At 42.1% G+C, this 20,787-nt stretch overlaps 1 protein-coding gene across 2 annotated transcripts in view; it reads right to left on the bottom strand.

Moving 5' to 3' along the window:
- DNAJC11 (DnaJ heat shock protein family (Hsp40) member C11) overlaps positions 1-20,787 on the bottom strand; it is a 77,842-nt gene that overhangs the window by 28,575 nt on the left and 28,480 nt on the right. For both annotated transcript variants that reach the window (XM_072608737.1, XM_072608736.1), the window contains exons 3-4: positions 20,273-20,346; positions 12,425-12,526 (exon numbers count right to left, since the gene is read on the bottom strand). In XM_072608737.1, the coding sequence (XP_072464838.1) occupies positions 12,425-12,526; positions 20,273-20,346 (176 nt within the window). The remainder of the gene's footprint in view (positions 1-12,424; positions 12,527-20,272; positions 20,347-20,787) is intronic.

A 20,787-nucleotide genomic window follows, 5' to 3' on the forward strand; every position in this document is an offset into this window, starting at 1 on the left:
TTCCCAGTTTTTCCTCCACCTCTCTAACTTGATTTTCAAAATCCTTTTTGAGCTCTTCCATGGCCTGAGCCCACTGGGTGGGCTGGGATACAGAAGCCTTGACTGCTGTGTCTTTCCCTGATGGTAAGCATTGTTCTTTCTCATCTGAAAGGAAGGGAGGAATTATCTGTTCACCAAGAAAGTAACCTTCTATAGTCTTATTTTTTTTCCCTTTTCTGGGCATTTTCCCAGCCAGTGCCTTGACTTCTGAGTATTCTCTTCACACCCACTTTGCCACCAGATCAGCCTAGCCAGTGCTTGGGGTCTAAGATTCAAATGCTGCTTCCTAGCCTCAGGGCTTTTGTCGGGGGCAGGGCTGCTATTCAGTGTGAGATTAAGTTCAGGTGCTCAGGTGGGGGCAGGGCCGCCACTCGGGGCTCAGTTCCCTCAGGGGCTTTATGCAGAGACCTTCAACAATGGATCCTGGCTCCTGCCTGCTTGGTGAGCCCCGGTCTGCTGCCGCCTCTGCTGCTGCCTCCCGAGGGGGTCTGAGTTATGGGGGGACCCCACTCCCCTCTCGGCAAGCTGAGAAGACCCTCTCACCAACCTCTGGGGCCCGTGGGTGGAGGGACCTGCATGGCCCCTGGAGATTCCATCCCTGAAGCCTGCTCGGATCCGCTCCTCTCGGTGCCGGCTGACCAAGGCAGGGCTGGGCTTGGCTTTGGATCTGGGGCGTGCTGGACCTTTTGCAAGAGGCTTACAGGGCTCTCTGGAACAGAAATCTCCTCCGCTCCGTTGTTCTGTGGCTTCTGCTGCTCCAGAATTTGTTGGGAGTTCTTGTTCACAGATATTTTATGGGCTGTGGGTTTGGAGCTAGCGTATGTGTGTCTTTCTACTCTGCCATCTTGGCTCCGCCCCGGTCTTCTCTATTTTTTAAATCTAGTACCAGATAGTTTTATACGAGATCTGATAGTGACAGGCCCCAGACACGCACTTTTCCCATGATGTCCTTTTTTATTCTTAACCTTTCATTCCTGCGAGTGTATTTTGTTATTGTTTTATCCAACTCTATAAATGATCCCTTTGATATTCCTTCAGGAGGCCTTTCTTGGTTCCCCCAATAATTAGTTCCTTTGCATTCAGGGTTACCTCGTGCTTGCTTTGCCTATGTCTAGTCTATACTTACATGTGGACAAAACTTCTCCTTGATTAGTATGGCAAGTTCCTGGTGGGCAGGGACTTTGACTTTTGTCTTTGTATCCCCGGCATATAGAATGGTTCCTGGAACACAGAAGTCCTTAAGAAATACGCATTGACTCCTAATTCTGTAGAGTACATTTGGTGGCAGTGTCATTTTTACTGCACTGGTGTTAGCCCAGTCACGAATACTGAATAGCTTTCAAAATACTTAAGCCTTTTTTTCTATAAAATTATACTGCAGTTACATTTGTAAATCCTGAGTGTGTCATGGTAGGTTAAGCCCCAGAAATTTATCCGTTTTATTTGAAATGGAATTTTTCCCTCATCTCTTCTTCACAAGTCTTGTTGGTGAAAGATATATGTTATATATGTACATGTGTATATGTATATATAAAGCTGATGATTTTTGTAGATTTGTTTTGTATTCTTCCACTACTGAAGATAATACCTTTATTCATTTTTTGTCAACAAAACTGACAATTTAAAAGAAATGGATAAATTTCACAAAAATATAAAATACTCAAATTAACAAAAAAGTAAAGAATATAAACAACTCAATCTCAGAAAGAGAAGGTGAATTATGGATTAAAAAAACACTACTCATACACATGGATCTATAAGTGAACTAAGTCAAACTCATAAAGAAAAAACATTCCTATGCTACATAAATGTCTTACAAAACTCTTGCTGAGATAACAACAATCTTGATAATCCCAAAAGGAAGAGTTAAAACAGAGGAATAAAACTACAGACCAATACCCTAACCTTTTTTTTTTGGAGTGGGATGAAAATCAAGCCCTCTGATTTTCCTGGCATGGGCAATTACTGTCATAGAAACTCCCTACACTCATCTGCAACTTAGCGAGTTCCTCAGAACACTGAGCAATTATGCATCTTGCTCTTGGTCAAACAGCGAGCATGTGACAGATACAGGATGTCCAAGGCTGGTCTTCTAGGCCAGAGCTTCTTAAACTGTGGGTCACAACCCCACAAAGGGTAGTTAAAAATATGGCAAAAAATAAAGTTTTCTGAAGGCATGACGAGTAAGAAATCTAAGGTGTTTCTGGCAGAGGTGTTCCTGGCAGTGTTTGCTCATACTGCAACCTTGGTTCTGAACACAAAGCATGCACTCTTTCCACAGTGCATGCCCTCATGCCAAGAACATGGAAAAGGGGTCCAGTGGAAAAAGTTTAAGAAGCCCTGCTCTAGGTACCAACTACTCTGTTCCTCAACAGGAATGCATGCTGATGCAGAATATTAGATAAAATATAGTCAGTTCTGCTATAATGTGACAGATGTGTTATCAAAAAATATTGCAAAATCATGCAATTAAAAACCATAGAACTTATGAGGAAAATGAGGCTAGAGACATAACCCTCAAAAGTTGTCAATGATAGCAGTTTTATTTTTTTTAGCATTAAGTGGTTAAGAAATAAGAACCACTTCAATCAGTAGCTGCTCCTGAGTGGGCAAGGCACTGCACTCTAAGTCTTGGGGCAGAGGCTATGGAGAAAGGGAGGGGAGGGACCAATCCTTCTGTCCCAGAAGATGAATGTGCTTCACCTTGGTCAAAGCCTGAAGTGTGCTTGTGGCAGTGGACATCAGAAGGTAGCTTGGGCATTCTTGTGAAGTGGGGCAGTTTTCTGAGCTCCCTCACTGTTTCTCAAGGAAGAAATCATGCAGAAGCAAACTTGAAATTCATGTTATGCTCAAAGTGTTCTCACTGGAATGAACTGGCATTTTTGAAATGTGTTATAGTAGAACTGACTACAGCAAAAATATACTAAAAATCTATTCATTATGACCAGGCTGGATTTATATCAAGCACTGTACAGAAGGCCCCAAATTAGGATGATTATGTATACAATCATGTCAATAAAAAATACAATAAAATCCTACCAGTGATACACATAACAAGAGATGCAGAAAAGGCCTTCCATAAAATAGTCATCTATGTTAAAAATGCTAAAAATCACAAGGACATGACTAAAAGCATCTACTAAAACTAAGCGTCAACATCCCATGTAACAGAGAAAGGCTAGGTAAATTTCCAGTAAGATCAGGGTGAAGTGAGGATGCCCACAATCTTCCACTATTATTAAAAGCAATAGCAGACATGAGAAGAAAGGCTATACCACTTCACTCAGCATGACCTCACAGGTAAGTACTGGGAAGTTATCTGAGGCACTAAGAGGTTAAGGAACTTCTCCACGGGGCTAAGAGAGATCAGAAGCTGGCCTTAAATGTCTTCCTGACTCCAGGTCTGGCACTCAATCCAGTATGCCATGATGCCTCTCAACAAGCAATAAAACAAAAAAGAAATTAAAGAATAAGCAGAGACAAAAAAGGCAAAATTACCTCTACTTGCAGATAATATGATAGGTTACTTAAAGGACCCTGGAAAATGAACAAAAAATTAATCAGACCAAAGAAATCTTAAAGTTGAGAAGGCCCTTATAATTAATTTTGTTCAACTTCTCACCTACAGTTGGAGTCTCTATGCCTATTTCTGCCAGGTGGTTACCTAGCCTGCCCATGACTACTCCAGCATGGGAAAGCTCTTGACTTTAATGTAGCCCAATCCATTTGTGGACAGTTGTAACTGTTAGAATAAAATCGAGGAAGAATAAAACAATTACTGTGCAGCAGTGAGGGCTCAGGTGATATCAGATAACATAAATGGACTCAGCGGCATGGTACCATGACTTCATTCAGCAGCATGGAAATAGGGCAGACAAAGGAGAAGGTATAGGAGTGGCTCAAGATTAAGGAATGGTAGGGCTGGAATGGTGGTAAGACAAGGGAGAAAAGGGATTCCAGGGCAGAGACAGATACACCAGAACTCATTAACCACAGAGTCAAGACTGTGAAGCGAGAAAGGCCACAGCAGGGGTGGTCAGAGACTAAGGTGAGGATAAAGACTCAGGAGGAATGAGATGAAGAGACTTAAGACAGTGGAATTATGATCACAGGGGGAATTTCAGGATTGGAGTCATGGAGTTATCACAATAATGGGTGATGATGAAATTTTAGGTATGACCTCCTCCCAACCCTCATGGGTGGCTGAGGTACAGGACAGGTCATGGGAATCAAGAGATCCATGGGTTTAAGTCCAGTACGGTGAAATTGACATGATGGTCAGGGGTAGGTCTTCAATGAATAACCCTTTAAGGGCAAACTAACTCTGTTTTTGGCCTTTTGTATTCTGTGAGTAAAGGAGATGCCCTTCTTTTTCATTTTCCTCAGAATTGGCTCTCTGTAGTAGCAATTTCCCAGACATTTGATTAACCACGGTTTTCTCTCTTCTCCCTTATATGAAAACTTTCTACTTTCTCCAATTCCAAGAGAATTCCATTTCTGCATACGGTAAATTGCCCCTTGCTGCCTTTGAGAACTGCCAAACATACGGGCTTAAACGGCTTTTCTTCTTTTGCAAAATTATCCTGTCAGCCAACTCACAAAGGCAGTTTTATGACCTCAGAATCATTCCCACAGAACCAGACTGAAGTCATCATCACCAGCTCCCTCTGAGAAGTGTACCAATTATCCACAACAGCAAAATAACTACTCACCCCACCCCCTACCCTGCCCCATACAAACGCCCTGATGGTTGAATCAAAAAATTATAAATCCTCACGTAAACTTTTTGTGATTATTTAGCATTTATATGGAACATATGCCTACATACATTATTTTGAAAAGCATTTCAAAGAACTTGGATTTTTAAAAGGGAACCACAGAACACACTAGAAATGTAACCATTTTAAAGGGAGAAAGCAGCAGAGGGGTGAATATAATTTATACATTAACATTTGGAGAGCAGCAGCAAAAAAAAATAAAGGAAATCAATGTCGAGGAACAAGGCCTCATCATGTCATGGGGTCAGCAAAATAACACAGCAAACGCTCTCTGAGATGAACATTCTATTCCACTGTATACTGTATAAGGCAGCAGGAAAGTCAGGGACTGTCCTGGGGCCTACACATGTTCTATGGTATTGCTGAATGGCTGATGTCCTTAGCGAGGTGAGATTTATGGGGATTAACAAAAGAAATGAGTGAAAATAATCAATATGAAATGAAAACGTTGCAAAACAACCTGGTGACACAATCTTACTCTCAAATAAGCAAAAATGCTCAGGGACTGTGCAAATTAAACACAGATCTTATTTCTGTATTCTGAGGTCAAGAGGAATAGCCACACTTGTCAAACTGGACCCAACAGTCTCATACATCCTGCCTCAGGGAATCACACTGCATGTCTGGCTGTACATTTCTCCCCTACAAGCCCAGCTAAAGGATGGAAGACAGCCCTGTTGTTTTGACTCTGTTTTTCCCCTGCAGAAGCTTGAGCTAGGCTCCCACTAGCAAGAAATCTGGAGTTAGGGTTTTATCCTCAGGTGACCCAACAAAGAGGGAGAATAGAAGCAATCAATGGATCAATGTTGAGGAACCTGTTGTCTGAAGATTAAAGTCATTACATCCTGCCTCACACAGCTGCATTAAGCAAACCTCAATCCAGTTTAAAAAAAAAAAAGCCTTTCCTTTGGCCTTCCATCTTTCTTCAGCAGGATGGAGAAGAGGCCCCTGGATGCCGGTGGTCTTAGAACTGAGGGACTCAGAACTGAAGAACAAGGCTCTTCTTTACCTGCCAGTTTATTAAGAGAGTACTTTTAGCTGAGTTGATTAACTCATGGATGCAAAGGCACTGTTCATCAAGAACATTTGGTTAATGGTCCCCAACACCAACCATGGTGTGTTTGCTCATTTCAAAATCCATATGAATGCTTACAGAACTCTTATCAGTCAGGATCATATGGGTGGCGAGCATCTAGAGAGCCACGAGCCACGACAGGAGGTGGGCGCTAGATTAGGGGACCCAACCCATGAGAAAACATCCATTTTAAACTAAAAAGCCTGGCATCGCCTTCTCTTGTCAGCTTTATTAAATAAATTTCATTGTCTCTGTTGCAGCTCTTTGGCTGCCATTTCTCTAATACAGCCCCTTTTTTTGACCCCACAGTGATGGCTGAAGTGCTGAATACACAGGATTTGCATGATGGTCACATAATTATCTGCTGAAGGGGTTATAAGCAGGGGGTCGGGATTTGGCTGTAGGTTCAAACTAAAGAAGATGGTGAAGGACAAAGGCTAAAACTCCAATCTTAGACAGTCCCTACTAGAGTAAAAGAAGCATCTGAAAGCACTGAGGGATCCTTTCCTTGAGCCCCAGCAAAGAGGGATTAATGGTCCAGGCCTCATTAAATAATAATGAGACTTGGCATTGGTGTGTGTGCTCTGAGCTCACTGAAAACACTTTTAGTATCTCCTCTAGGATTCCTCCTCTCAACTCTCGCCTCCCTCCCTCATAGCCTCTTCTCTCTAGGTTTTTGGCTCTCCTCTCACTTCTCTGACTGAGCCATCTGACTCTCCTTTACTGGATCTTCCTTCAGGGCACAGCTGTTAATAGTGGGTATCTCCCAAGGCTGTCCTGGGCCTTCTCTTCTCCCTCCATACTATTTCACTTTGGTGATCTCATTCCACTAACCATGGATTCAACTCTCATTTCTACAGATGACTCTCAGATGTATCTGTCTAGCCCTAACCTCTCTCCTTATCTCCAGTGTCACATCTCCAACTGGCTATTGGACATTTCAAACTGGAAGTCTTATATATATCTTAAACTCAACATGTGCAAAAAATGAATTATCTTCCTACTCAAACTTCTTTATGACTTTGGAGGGCACCACTTCTCACTCTCATTCTCCATAGTCAATGAGTCTCCAAGTACTGTTGCATCTACCTCCATGATGTCTCTCAAAGATGTCCCCTTGTCTCCTCTGACACTGCCCCACCCTGCTGTAGGCCCTTAAGTCTGCTACACCTGGACCAGTACAACAGCCTGCTGCTTACTCTGTTTTACTCCAGTAGATCTCTCTCCACTTCAATCTACTTTCCACTCAGCAGCCAAACTGATCTTAATTCACAAGTGTCACTGTGTCACTGTCACTCCCATCAAGTCAACTCCAGCAGTTCCCTATTGTGTCGCAGATCAAACAGAAAATTCTGTTTGGCTTTTAAAACCCTCCATGACCTGGCTCTTTCTTACCTTTCCAGCCTTTTACACCTTTCAGTCACACACACTCACACACACACACACACTCACTCTTTCACATGCTCTGTGATCCAGTGACACTAGCCTCCTTCCTTTTCCTTGAATTATAAATTGCCCTGGACATTTGCACTGGTTATCCCTTTTGTCTGGACCTCACTTCTACCTCCCAGCCTCTCTGGACTCCTTTAAGTCTCAGCTAAAGTCACACCTTCTATATGAGGCCTCTACAAATCCTCAGTAAAGCCAATGGCTGTGCCTCTGTGAATTACCTCATCTACCCTTCTACATCTTTTTGCACAGTTGTTTGTGTGTTGTCTCCCACATTAGCCTGTAAGCTCCTCAAGGGCAGGGCCTATCCTTGACATTCCTTGTATCCTCAGCATAACGTCTGGCACATCACAGGGTCTTAGAAAATGCTTTGTTGACTGACTGATGACAGGATTCCTGATCAAGGAGAGGAACCATCACATCAGAGCCTCAACTTTCACCATCACATAGACTCAGGTCTCTGTCTGCCTTTCTTGCTGGCGCAGGGCACAGGCTAGAGATCAGGCAATTGCACAGTGACGATCCCTATGGTGGGTGGAGGTTAGGGGCATATTTCTCTCTGGGTCCCACCCTTAATCTAAAGTTAATTTCTTCCTCCATAAGCCCAGAACTTTCCAAACCCTTCAGCACATCTTGAAAATCAAAACAAAACTCTAAAACAGAATAAAAGATCCAGATCAAAAAAAAGTGCCTCATAGCCGACATCTGGGTATCACTCAACATTTCTGGTTAGAAAATGTTTTATTTATTTGGGAGCAGTTTATGGAAGTAGTAAAATGTTGGAAATTTTAAAATAACTTGCGTTCTTGTATGAAATGATCACAGCTGTGCTCCCTCATTCCACAGGAACATGGCCTGGAGACACATTTCCATAGAATTCCAATAAGCAATTGCTGTAAACACCCAGATGGCTAATTTTATCACAGGACACAGAGGCTCAGGATTACAACGCAGCTCTTTCCCTTTCACTGCTCTAACTGAAGAAGCAAAGCTTCCAGACTAAATGTCAAAATCCTAAAGCCCGGAAGGAGGTCTCTTCCCCATGTTTCTTTTCTTTTCTTTTCTTTCTTTCTCTCATACACACACACACATGCGCACACATTTTGAACAGAGATCATCATTCCAACTGACTTTCCTCTACAAGGGAGTGAATTCACAGTGAAACCCAGAGTTACTCAGTCAGGGGTTTGTGACTGGACCAGGTGTCTTCAAACAATCCCTAAAGACCCCCATCAATGGCTAAAATTCTCCTTCTTCCACCTGACCAAAAGGAAAACTTGCATCTAAATTGAACACTGATTGCTAAAGTTAGCTAAAGGGCGTAAGGGAAGCATGTCACAAAGCATGTCACAAACATGCTAGGAAATACCATATATAAACTGATAAGACAGCTCCTAATAGATAGCTTGATAGTCCTTTGTGGGGCCTTAAGGTCTAAAACAAAAACAGTTTTCTAGAAGTTACATGACCAACAGATCAGACTTTAATGCTGGCCATCATCAAAGGCGCCATTTTGTTCTGCTTTGTGAGATTTAATGAGAAGTCTTGTTTCTTTCAAATCCGCTGAAAACTTTCCTTCTAATTCAAATCAATAAACATTAATCAAGGACATGGCTGAATTCTGGATAAGACACAGCCGTTTTCCTTCAAGGAGCTCATATTGCCGAATCAACGCTGATCATGGAAGCCTTCAGTGAGATTCCAGAACCAAAGAGGAGAATGGAATGGAAGAAGGGAAGCAAATATGAGAATAAGTATTTACATAGTTACCTACTCTGTTCTAGGTACTATTTGCAAGTGTTTTTTGTAAATGTCTCATTTGATCCTTTCAACAACTCTGTGAGATAAATGCTATTATATCTCCATTTTATAGGTGAGAAAACTGAGGCAAATAGAGGTTGTTAAGTGACTTACCTAGGGTCACACAGTAATTAAGTGTCTGAGGCCAGATTTAAACTCAGGTTCTCCTGAGTCTTGGCTCAGCACTCTATCCATTATGCTACCAGCTGCCTCTGACAGTGAAGTCTCCTCAATATAACAATACGGATTACATGGGTTACCTGCCATGCAGTCCTGGAAGAAGTGATAAGGCCTTGGATGACTATTTCTAGTGCCCCTCCTACTGACCACAGTTGGATACTGAATTGGGCAATCTGATTGGCCTTTAAGTACTATTGGCACTCCCAAAACAATGGTAATTGCTTATCATCAGGTTGGAAAAGAAACTTCATATATCCTTTCCAAAATAGCAAGGGAAATACTAAAACCAAATTTAGTTTTAAAAGAGAATAGTTGGTATTATTCCCTGGGCTTAAATAACTCATGCTTCACTAGTGACTTGGGTAAATGAAGGGAGTGGCCTCTGGTTGATGATAAATGAAAAAACTTTGGAACTTGTACCCCTACAGTCAGCTATCCCAATGAGGGCAATCCTTCTTTAAATGGACTATAGAAATGAGGTTTGAGATTTCTTGCCAAGACAGCACTACCCCCCAGACTAACTGAACCCTTAAGTTCATACCAGGCCAAATGATAATCACAAATTACAATGAGAAACCTTATCAAGTAGTATCTTCCACCCCAGGGTTGCACAAAAAGTCAGTCAGAAGCCTAAGAGAAATAGGAAAGGAGGTCCACCCTCAAGAAAAGTGAGTACCAGAGTGACCAGAGATGGGACAAGACTGTCCAGAGGCAGCAAGAGCAGAGGGCTCTCCTGAGAATGTCCCAGATGGTCCGAAAGTCCTGGTGATGGGAAGCACCAGAAAGCAGCAAGCAACAGCACACCCAGATCCTTAGGGCCCTGAGGTCTCCACTACTTTGTCTTGAGACTTCAGAAACAATCCTAAATGGGAGACAAATATCAGCACAAAAACCCATAGGACCCAGGGTGAGATCCCCAGGATCAATCACCCCATCCGAGAGCAGATGCTAGCCCTGACACAACACCCAATTCAGGAACCAAAGCTGGAGAGATAAGTAAATCAAAGAAAACACCAACCAGTATCAAATTTATTGTAAATCTACCTCTATAACAACTGCAAAGAGAGACTCAAAGGAAAAAATAGATTCACAAGGGCTACATGAACACCTAAAAGAAATGAAGCAAGAAATAAAAAATGAAATAAAAGCTTCTGAGGAAAGAATTAGAAGCAGAATAAGCAGCTTAGAAGAGAAAGCGGTAAATCTTACCCAAGTAACAGGATCCTTACAAACTAGAACAGACCAGAAAGAAACCACTGATTCCTTGAGAAGACAAGACATAGTAAAATCTAAAGAATGAAAAAATAGAAGAAAATGAAAGTTGTCTGACATTAAAAACAATTGACTGGAAAACAAGCCAAGGAGAGAATTTCAGAAGTACTGGAAGAACCATCATGCCTGTCTTTGTCTCCCCTATATCAGCACTGTGACTGGCACAGAGTAGGTGCCTCATCAATGGTTACTGACTCTGACTTTAATTTTGGCCATGAAAACCATGATTTTCTTTTTTACTAGTAATTTGGTTTTATTCTTTTTTTAAAAAATATATTCATTTTATTTATTTTTAATGCTCTACAATCACTACCATAAAACTTAGATTTTTTCCCCCCTCCCTACTCCCTACCACCCTCCCTCCCTCCTCAACACGACATACAATTTTATATAGGATCTATATATACATTCCTATTGAATACATTTTCACTATAGTCATGCTGTATAGAAGAACTAAAATAAATGGGAGAAATCATATAACAAACTAAAACATAATACATACACACACACACACACACACACACACACACACATCTGCTACATTCTGCGATTGAATTCCATAGTTCTTTCTCTGAATGTGGAAGGCATTTTGCCTTAGAATACCATTGGGAATTGTTTTTTTTTAATGTCCTTGCATTGCTATGAAGATCTAAGTATACCAGAAAAAACTCTCACACACTGTGGTCATTGCTGTGCATGAAGTTTTCCTGGTTCTGCTCCTTTCGCTCAGCATCAGATCATAGAAGTCTTTCCAGGCCTCCCCGAAGTCTTCTTGTTCATCATTTCTTATAGTACAATAGTATTCCATCACATTCATATACCATAATTTATTCAGACATTCCCCAATTGATGGCCATCCTCTTGATTTCCAGTTTTTGGCAACTACAAAGAGTGCTGCTATAAATATTTTTGTACATGTAGGACCCTTTTCCATTTTTATGATCTCTTGGGGATACAATCCTAGAAGCAATATTGCTGGGTGAAGAAAACCATGATTTTTAAAGAAAGTCTGGGCACTCTATCTTCAGAAATCACAAGTGAGAACAGTGCAGATCTATTAAAATCAGAGGGCAAAGTGAAAACAGAAAGAATCACAGATGACCTCTTGAAAGGTACCCCAAAAGGAAAAGTTCCAGGTATGTCACAGGCAAAATCCAAAGTTCCCACATCAAAGAAAAAATACTGTGCAAGTCCAAAAAGAAGCAGTTTTTAAAAGTATGAAAGAGCCCACAGTCTGGCTCATACAAGATGTAGCTGTTTTAACTAAAAATGAGATCTTGGAATGCAATATTCCAAAAGGCAAAGGAGAAAGGCTCCCAACCAAAAATAGCTTTTTCTGCAAAGTGGAGGAAAATCCTAGAAGGAAAAATAGCATTTTAATGGAACAGAAGACTTTTGAGCATTTCTGTTGAAAAGACCAGGGCTGAGGGGATGCTTTGAAATACAAACATTAGAGTCCAGAGAAACCCAGAAAGGTAGAGACTTATCTGTGCAACTGGAGGGGGCTGAGATTGGACTGAGATGAAAGGCTAAGATTCTAACAGGGAGAGAAGGAACAAGTGTGCTTTCAGAACCCTAATGTCTTCAAAGGATACTAAGGGAGTTAGTATCTATGGACACTAGGATACTAAGCGGGGTGGACTGGCTCTGTTCTGAGCATTTTAAGAGGAGGAAGAGGAAGAGAAGTCAAACCCTGTACCACCCATCTACACATTTTAGATAAGACATGACTTTTAAAGGAAAAATTCCCATCCATCACTCACTAGAGACCCGCCTCTGACAACAAAGCTCTTCCCTGTACCTCCCACGTCTGTGGCAGGCTGTGGTTTACCTTGGGGTTGGTTCGCTGCTGCAGCCTCCTCTCCTCTCGTTCTCTCTGGAGCCGCTCAAACTCTTCTCTGATTTCAGCAGGTGTTCGCCTCCTCTCCACAATCTGTGGACAAAGTGGAGGAAAGGAAGCTGTTAAAGACCAGACATTAAAGGTGCCTGCCCTTACTAAGGACAGCATCTTCTTTTTCACCACCAGCCTAGGAAGTTTCAGTGAAACAGATGTTAAAAATCTACCAACCCAACCATTTTAGAGTTCAGAAATCAGATTCAGTGGCCTGTCTGCCTTATGCTGGGTGAAGGGAAAGTGTGAAGTCAGAGAAAGAACTTGGGGTCCCGACGTCCAGTCTGGGGTTCTATACATTCAACTATGCTGTCACTTCATGGGATATCAAATATTCCCAAGGTGATGATTTTCCCCCCTCCCAGAGTTCAGAATGAATTTCTTTCCTTGATTTCATTTCATTAGCTTCTCTCTTATGTTGTGAGGCTTTTCCATCTCAAATCACAAGAATTTTAAACAAATCTAATCATGTTTAAAATGTCCTAATGAACCCCAGACAACAAAGATTAAAAATCTGAAGTGAGGCCAAGATTGCCCTGGCACATGCATACAGAAGGGAGGTTGAGGCCTGGCCTGGAATGCTAGGGGCAATGATGAGACTGATTTGGGCTTTAAAGGGAACCTTGGTACCAGGCTGGAATCTCAAATTAATAGACTCTTCTTCCCACAACAAGATGGGTGTTTCTGTGTGAGTCCCATCAGTTTTAGGTTAACCTAAGAATTCAGGGCAACCAGAGAAGAGCCTGGGAGAAAAATGGATGTTGACATCCAAATAGACATAAAATTTTAATACCTGACCCTCAGATATGTTACTGTAAAACTTGCTAAGTGTCTTACAGACATTTTTTCTAAATTTCTGAACAACCCTGTATATGAGGTCTATGCTACAATGGGGTCCAATAAAACCACTTATTCATAAAGACATGAGTAATAAGTGACTGAAGAGAGATGTGAACCTGGGGTGGAATGAGGTATTCTCAGTTGAAAGGCAGACCCCTGAGTGAAGATTTCAAAAACAGTGGAAGAGGAGAGGAGACTGGTAAGAAGGCATAATGGGACACAGAAAAGTGGTCAACTGGTATCAGTGGTCGTCACAGCCATAGGAAAAGATGAAAAAGTTCTAGTGGACAGAATCCTCATGCTCAAGCAGAGTCAAAAAGGATCTTTGAAAGGAATCATAAAGGCAGGTGCTATAAGAAAGGTCTGTCTTCAGAGCTCAAATTTAACAACAAATAATATGACAGAATAGCTTGTAAATTTCTCATACTAAGTGACAAAAACAAAGGCTGAGTCAAACTGGATGAAGAATTTCCACCAAGAGTGGGAACAGCAGCTCAGCTAACAACTTTTAAAAACAGATTTGGTCTTTTTAGATCCAGGCTGGCTTCTTCACACAAATATCTGGTTTGTTTCTCAGTAGATTAGGAAACCAAAATTTGACTCCCTTTTTTTATTGGGAGGGGTAAAAGAGACTGAGCAGGTTTACAAAAAATATATAAAAAACTGACTGGGCTACCCTCAGAGGTTCTGGGGGCTTTTCCCCTCTGTTCTACCCACCACCACCATAAATGCTCTGTGAAAATCCTGAAAGAGACACTCTTGATTAGTAACTGACCCATTATATGTGGACATTTGCTCTGGAAAAGGTAGTGAGAGCTACCTGAAAGGCAACTTTAAAGAAGTTAGGTTCCCACAATAGGGGGTTGGCTAATTACTTTTGTATTTTAAGATGAAGCCTATCTTAAGAGCTATCAAAAATGACAAGTAGGAAGATGAGGCTCATTGCCACGAGGCAAGGGAATCTTGTGTCCAGCAATCCGACAAAGAAAGCTTAGTAAAACCTCTGAGGGCTACCTCAGGTGAGAACAGACACGTCTCTATGGAGATGTTCATCGGAGGCAGAATGACCACTTCTCCAGTCCGCTGTGGAGGGACTGCTCTTTGGCATGGATGGCCCCTAAGGTACTTCCCTACTCTAAAATTCTGTGTTTGGCAAATTAAATGAACCTATTTTTTGGTCCCCAGAGACTTCAGCACAAATGTGGTCATAGGCAAGGCCAGCAAAATCATTAGAAAATAAGGCTTGGGACAAAAACCAACAGAGGTCACAGGCTTGTGGATGGCCTCTGGCCTGCTCAGCACAGATACTTTCTTTCAGGAAAAGAAGTGAGACACGGATGTCAGACTGCTTGCTTTGTCAATGGGCAGGGGAGCGACTGGGGGGAGGAGGAGAATCTGGAACTCAGAATAAAAAAGAGGATGTTAAATAAATCAAATGACTTCTCCATGGTCACACAACTTAAAAAAAAAAAAGAAAAAAGAAAGGAAAAGAAAAGAGGTGTCCACAGGTGGGCGCTTGATCAGATGACAGAGAAGAGATGGGCCTTCCCCAGTTCTGGCGTTCCCCACTCTCTCAGCTTTATTCACTTTGTGCAGGCTTCATATTTACTTGTTTATGGAATACATGGTTCCTCCCCCCAGCACAGTGTAAATTCCCAAAAGGAGGGGACTGTTTTGTTTTCTTTCCCTTTGTATCCCGATGCCTAGCACAGTGCCACACACACATAGCAAAGAATTAACACATGCTCTTTGAAAATGACTGGAAATAAGCATGGCTCAAAGGAGACATGAAGATATTCCCATCTTAGCCCTAACCTCTCTGGCAGAGGGGGAGGCCCATGGTGTTGCCCATAGCACATATTTTCAGCCTTTTTCCATGTATTGATCAATTATGCTAATCCCTCCCCCTCTTTTTTTCCTTTGTCTTTAAAAAATACTATCTATTTTATAAAATGGTTTCTGGGGAAGCCAGAGGGATACTGGGGAAACTATGGTAATGCAAAAAAAAAAAAAAGACATCGATGAAAATATATTTTAAAAGTCACAAACCCTCGTTGAAGTACTGAAGCGTAGCTATGCTAACAGAAAGACTGATGGATGTAGGTAGAGAGGACAGGGCTGCTTCAATTGTTAAATAGAGAACAAATTTTAAATGGCAAAATGAACCTCTGTGATTGTCCCAACAGCCTTGTGACCTCACAAAATACACTATTCATATTTATCTGATGTCGCAAGCAATCCTCATCCTGCAGCTTGTGCAGCTCTGGAACACCAAGGACAGAGAAGCTTCATCTTGGACTGAAGGAGAACCAGGTACCATTTTTCAGATTGACCATTATCTTCTCAAACTCTTTTCTCTCTATTTCCCTCATCTGTAGGGCAAAGGCAAAAATGCTGGTTTGCAGTCCGAGGCTCTGGGCTCTAAATCCTGACCCTCACTTTGCTATCTGTGTGACCTTGGGCAGGTCACTCATCTCTCTCACGCTTTCGATCCAATCAGCTGCCAAGTCCTATTGTTTCTACCTCCACCAACATCTCTTGCATACTCTCTCTTCTCTCCTCTGACACTGCCACCTTATCTAGGGCAGATCCTCATCAGCTCATGCCTGGATAAGTGCACTAGCTGCTAGAGGCTCTGCCTGCCTCAAGTCTCTCCTCATCACCTTTCACTCATCTGTCAAACTAACCTGCTTGAAGTGCAAGTTTGACCAGGTCACTAACCTCCCCTCCTCCACCTATGGTCGCTCCCTATTACCCTCCAGGATCAAATACACAACCTTCTGACTGGCTTCTCAAGCCCTCCCTATCCTGGTACCTTCCTGCAGACCTTGTGTACACTCCCTGGCCATCCACCGTCCACCATGTTTGGAGTCCTCTCCCTCCTAGGTTTCCCATGTTGGTTCCTGTGGCTTCCTGGAAGTCACGGTTCAAAGCCCACTCCCACCAGAAGCCTTTCCCCACTGTCCTTCATGCTAGTGCCTTCCCTCAGAGAGGATCGTCCATTTATTCTGCATGGAGTCCATACACAGCTATCTGCATTACTGTCTCCTTCATGAGCTCGTGAGTTATCTGAAAACAAGGGTTGGTATTCCTTTTCTTTGTACCCCCAGCACTTAACAGAGTGCCTGGCATTTAGTAGATGTTTAACATGAGCTTGTGACTTGATAGTTTCCTGCTTGGCAAAAGGAGGTGAATGGATTAAATTACCTTATAATCCTATGATCTTCAAAGGAAAAAAAATGAAAAGGAAGCTGAACAAAAACCAAACTGCTTGTTTTCTTGCAAGGTGAGCAAAACTACCCCCAAATAATTTCCTGTGAGTGTCTTGTAAAGCTCCTGGGCTTGGGAAATAGGGCAGCCTCTCTTCAGCTAGACTACTCTCAGTGACCTGGTCTGGATTTCTGGCCAAAGGCAGGAAAGTAAGAGAACCTTGTGCATGGAGAACATACATTTCCTAGGATATTAGGACCTACAGCTGCAGAGGCCCTTTGAGGCCCAGGAGGCAGACTGCTTTGTTTTACAAATGAGGAACCAGCCACTGTAAAGTTTATGGTATCAGGCTATTTTTCCTAGCAAAAAAAAGTTTAATAGTCTAATTGCCTGCTCTACAGAATGTTAGAAAAAATGCAGAGGGAAAAAGTCTCGTAGTCAGCCCCAACTCCTGCACAGGCCAGGAACACAGGCCTAGGTATGTACAGACACCTTTGAAGATTCCAAGGGGACTTTGGGGGTTAAAGTTTCTTATCTGAATCCTGTCAGAAAACCCAGAGTCTGGCAAGTGTCAGGCTCCAAGCGGCCAGAGAAGGGCAAGATCTGCTGTCAAGTACTGAAGCTGCTTAACCTTTGCAGGCTTGAATTAATAGCTCTAAGTTACTTATCCTGACACACTCTGCAACATGCTGAAGAGGAATATGTTCCAAAGGTGTCAGTTTCTTCAAATCTGGTCATCCTATTTAACACAAGCTATATATAAAAACCCAGTCCCTGCGCAGGGCTCATTGCAAGGTGAAAGCACAAGGAATGCTCTGCTTGGTCCTAGGAAGCCCTGAAATCCCGAGACTCTGCTCATTTATATCCTCTAGGAGAATGTACAAATCAAGGGAAAACCTCCATGGGCTTTTTCATATGAACCACTTCTAGATCTCCAAGTACTGGATTCTAATAGATAACATGGAGATAGACTGCAGGGAAACGCAAAGAAACTGGTCATTGTAAAGGCTGCTGAGCAGCTGAATGGAAACTCAATAGTTGTTGATATAAACTCCCCAGGAAAGCCCAAGGGAGAAGAGGGATGGGAAGGATGGAAGGAACTGGGGAAGGGATATACTCTCTTATATTATTTTATCTTTAATAGAAGTTATTCTTGCACTACTGGGTTAGATTAGCTTCCAAAGATCTGGCAAGAAAGCATGAATAAGATGAACTCAATTAATTTAACAAGCAAAGCATTCTCCTCGACCTGGGGATGTAAAAATAACGCCCCCCTCCCCAAAAGAGGCCCTGATTTTAGGGGGCTTACATTCAACAGAGGCATACAACATATAAACAGATAAGTAAACAGAAGGTAATTTCAAGAGGGAGGGAACACTAATAATTAGGGGAACAAGGAAAGGATTCCCATCAGGAAATGTAACCTAATTTGAGCACTGAAGGAATTCCAAGGTTGGGAATGCCCAGAGGCAGAGATGAGGAGGTATGGCAGCCCCAGCATGGGGGCCAACCCAAAGTCATGGAGGCCCATGTAGGGGATGATGGGAAACAAGTCTAGAAAGCTCACTGGACCCAGACTGAGAAAGGCTTTACATGCCCAAATGAGGAGTCTGCATGTTATCTCAGGGTTAATACAGAGTCAGGGAAGGTTGGATCCCTGCTCTAGGAAGATTATTTTGATAACTGAGAAAGAAGAGCAGGAAAGGGCAGAGACTAGGAGCAGGGTCTCAGAATGAGAGTCAGATTGCAAAAGAGCTGAGAGAGGTAAAAACCAGCAATGTTAAGTTAATCTTTACTCTGACCATGATGCTTGCTAGAGATGAGGTCTGGGCTTTCCTTCTGGCAGCTCAAAGTTGGTTTTTAGTCATTCAGGAAAAAGGACTGCTTCCATTCTCTGAAGAGGCACCCACAAAGACACTGCTAATTAAATCCCAGATCCAAGATGACAAGATAGATGGAAGCAGGGGTTCTTACAAACAGCGAACGGCAACATCTCAGGCTTATGGCAATCTGCCAGATTCTCCTCTTGGAAGAAGGAAAGAGCATGAATTTACCAAGAGGAGCGAGGGGCCAGTGGGCTGTGTAGTCCTGAGAAGCTTAAACTACACGTATTAATAGCTTACTTTTAATTGTATGGAAATATATTACTGATCTGTCAGATGCTGGAAGCTACTTCCAAATCATGTCTATAAAGTGCTTTGAGATCCTCAAATCAAAGGCATTTCAGACACTGAAGGTGTTGACAGAGCCCTTCATCCTTCACTGACTGCCCATATGTTTATCTTAACAAATATGCAGTAAACGAATACCCTTCAGCAACTGGAAAAGTTTAATAGTGTTCAAAATACTGGCAACAGCATGAAGGGAATGCAGCTGCCTCCCTGGAGTGAAAGCTATTACTGAAGTGGGACAGTCCTCATATTAAACAATTCATCCAGCTGCAGGAATTCCTTGAAGGAATGTGGATGCCAGCTCCATAAAATGAGCTGGAGTTCAGTGAGACTTTTCCTTTACAGTATAAATAATGGGTTCAATTTACCTATTGTATGTTAAGCTCTGATCCATCTCCGAGCTAATACCTGGGGAGGGATCTTCCTGGACTCTTTGCTGAAGGCATTTTTATCTTGCAATGCAGGCACTGTCCCATGGTATAGTATCAATATGAAACATAAAGCAAGCCAGCTCTGACAGATGAGAACTTGACTGGCTCTCTCTGCTTTGTCCTTAAAGAGATTTCATAATAAATATTTATTTTAAGCTTATTCAAAGGTGCATTCACCACCTGTGACTTCTCCAATATTTTTACAGTCGTTACTGAGCGCATTTGTTATGATGAGATCATTTTGTTTTGGCACTGGGGAAACCATGAAATATTTTGCCAGGAAAACCTTAGCCCCATCACTCTAATTGGAATTTTGGAGTAATGTTAGTTGGAATTAAAAACCTAACAATGAAACTGGAGATACAAAGTAGGGGCCCTGGCTTCCCTGGGACCTGAACACTGCTGTGAAAAGATGCAGTCAACCTATATTTTAAAATAGGATGTGTACTTGTAGCAACTTATTAGATATGAAGAATTTAATGAAGACAAGATTCTCATCCTCCCAGATGAAGGAGATGTGGAGATTTGGGAAGCGGTTATGGCTGAAATTTTCTGTTAAAATGACTAAGATTTAACTCCTACCTGCACTGCAGTAATAACGCCTAAGGCGCTGCTAATTCTTATGAAGCAACGGTGGAAAGGGCGGAAAGGGTGACAAGACACAATTTTACTTTACTCTCTCCTTCTTCCACCATGTCAGAGTCAGGATGGATGCCAATGGCTCTCACAATTTCAAAGGATGGGGCACATGTGGCTGTTTAGGTTCCAAGACCAAAAGAGGGGAGAAAATACATTAAGCAGCCACATAACAAAAGACCATCATGTGAGATGTTACACTATGTTGAAAAAGTGTCTCTAACAGCAGATTTTTGAATTTTTTTTTGTTTTTCAATGACTCCTACTCAGGCTTTCCCAAACTCCCAAACTCCATTTATGAATGAAAGAAGGTACCAGATAGCCACTTAATGATGAATGCTGGATATCTATTTTTAACAACTCTTATTTAATAGAGGGCTAAAGGCCTATAATTTTGTTGACTCAAATGTATTCTTCCTTAAGATAGTATTTGTGTGGATATTTTATTCATTTATTCATTCTTTTTTTTTTTCTGGGATATGACACCCAATTTTTCTTACCTCCCATCCTTCCATTTCCAGTCCTCTTTTCCCATATATATCATAGATGGCCCTGGTTTGGGGGTCGCTGAGAACTGCAAATTAAAAGGCATATGTTTACAAAGTGCAAGATTTAAGTTATTCTGTGAATTTCCAGACATCCCATACCTTTCCTCCTGTCATCTCCCCATGTTGATAGTGGGTATTCTTGACTAACAGTAAGCTTTATCAGGGCTGAAGAAGCTTCCTGGGCATGGCAGGTCTCCTGGGAAAGATGCATCAATTCTTTCAAACTACCAGGACAAAGCTGTTTTACTTTTCTCAAATATCTGCTTAGCCAAACCAAAGGTAGAAAAAAAGTTAATGCAACTTCTAAAGAAACCTAATTATGATGCTAATAGTTGGCCTTGCCAAAGCCCTTGATAATCTGGAGAGCCACAGCTAGTCTAAGAGATCACTCCATGGCTCTAACGATGACCATTTTGGGAGATGTGGAAGCCAAGGCTGAGCGAGCACAAGGTGACCTGCCCAGGTCC

This window comes from Notamacropus eugenii, chromosome 5 (genome assembly GCF_028372415.1).
Source record: "Notamacropus eugenii isolate mMacEug1 chromosome 5, mMacEug1.pri_v2, whole genome shotgun sequence".
NCBI classification, from domain to species: Eukaryota; Metazoa; Chordata; class Mammalia; order Diprotodontia; family Macropodidae; genus Notamacropus; species Notamacropus eugenii.